Genomic DNA, 537 nt, shown 5'->3' with positions numbered 1-537 from the left:
CACGTCTGCGTGTTGTACTGCTGGTAAATGTCCGTGTCCGACTGGAACATGACCAGGGCCTGAGCCGTGTGCATGCGCACGTGTTCCGCCAGGCTGTTGGCGTCCAGGAACTTGTCGCCGCAGGAGTCGCATGCGTACAGGATCTGCGTGTTGGGATCTGCGGGGAGGAAAGGACAGAAGATTCATTCTACAAAGAGGACCTGTCGTGTCACCTGACCGACAAGGGGGGCCGGACTCCCCAGCTGAGTCCCCCTCCCACCGTGGGCGGAGCTTATCCCATTACCTGCTTCCTGCACCTGCTTCACCGCTTTGCTGATCTCGGCTTTCAGCGCTTCCGTCTCATCCGCCGTCACCGAGGCCGAGATGGGAACAACTGCGGGACAAGAGAGCGCCGTCAGAACATTCACCGGCCACTGACCGCCGCCGCCTCCAAATCCCCAGCGCTCCAATTTGCAGATCTGTACCCTGGAAGGAAGGCTGGCCGGCCCCTCCCACCCATAGTGACGTACATCCCCGGGGGGGGGGGGGGGGAGCGGA

The 537-nt window shown here is 62.2% G+C and overlaps 1 protein-coding gene across 1 annotated transcript in view; it reads right to left on the bottom strand.

Moving 5' to 3' along the window:
* Nucleotides 1-5: 5 nt before the first annotated feature.
* The window catches only part of ZBTB17 (zinc finger and BTB domain containing 17), a gene marked incomplete at its 3' end in the record, with an annotated part of 10,191 nt that continues 9,659 nt past the window's right edge, over nt 6-537 (bottom strand). Inside the window, exons 12-13 of the mRNA XM_018575214.1 lie at nt 284-373; nt 6-157 (exon numbers count right to left, since the gene is read on the bottom strand). Coding sequence (XP_018430716.1) covers nt 6-157; nt 284-373 — 242 coding nt within the window. The remainder of the gene's footprint in view (nt 158-283; nt 374-537) is intronic.

The sequence above is a fragment of the Nanorana parkeri genome, unplaced genomic scaffold (genome assembly GCF_000935625.1).
Source record: "Nanorana parkeri isolate BGI_ZX_2015 unplaced genomic scaffold, ASM93562v1 scaffold3647, whole genome shotgun sequence".
Taxonomy (NCBI): domain Eukaryota; kingdom Metazoa; phylum Chordata; class Amphibia; order Anura; family Dicroglossidae; genus Nanorana; species Nanorana parkeri.
Note: the sequence above shows the minus strand (reverse complement) of the source record. Positions and strands in the feature narration are given on the sequence as shown.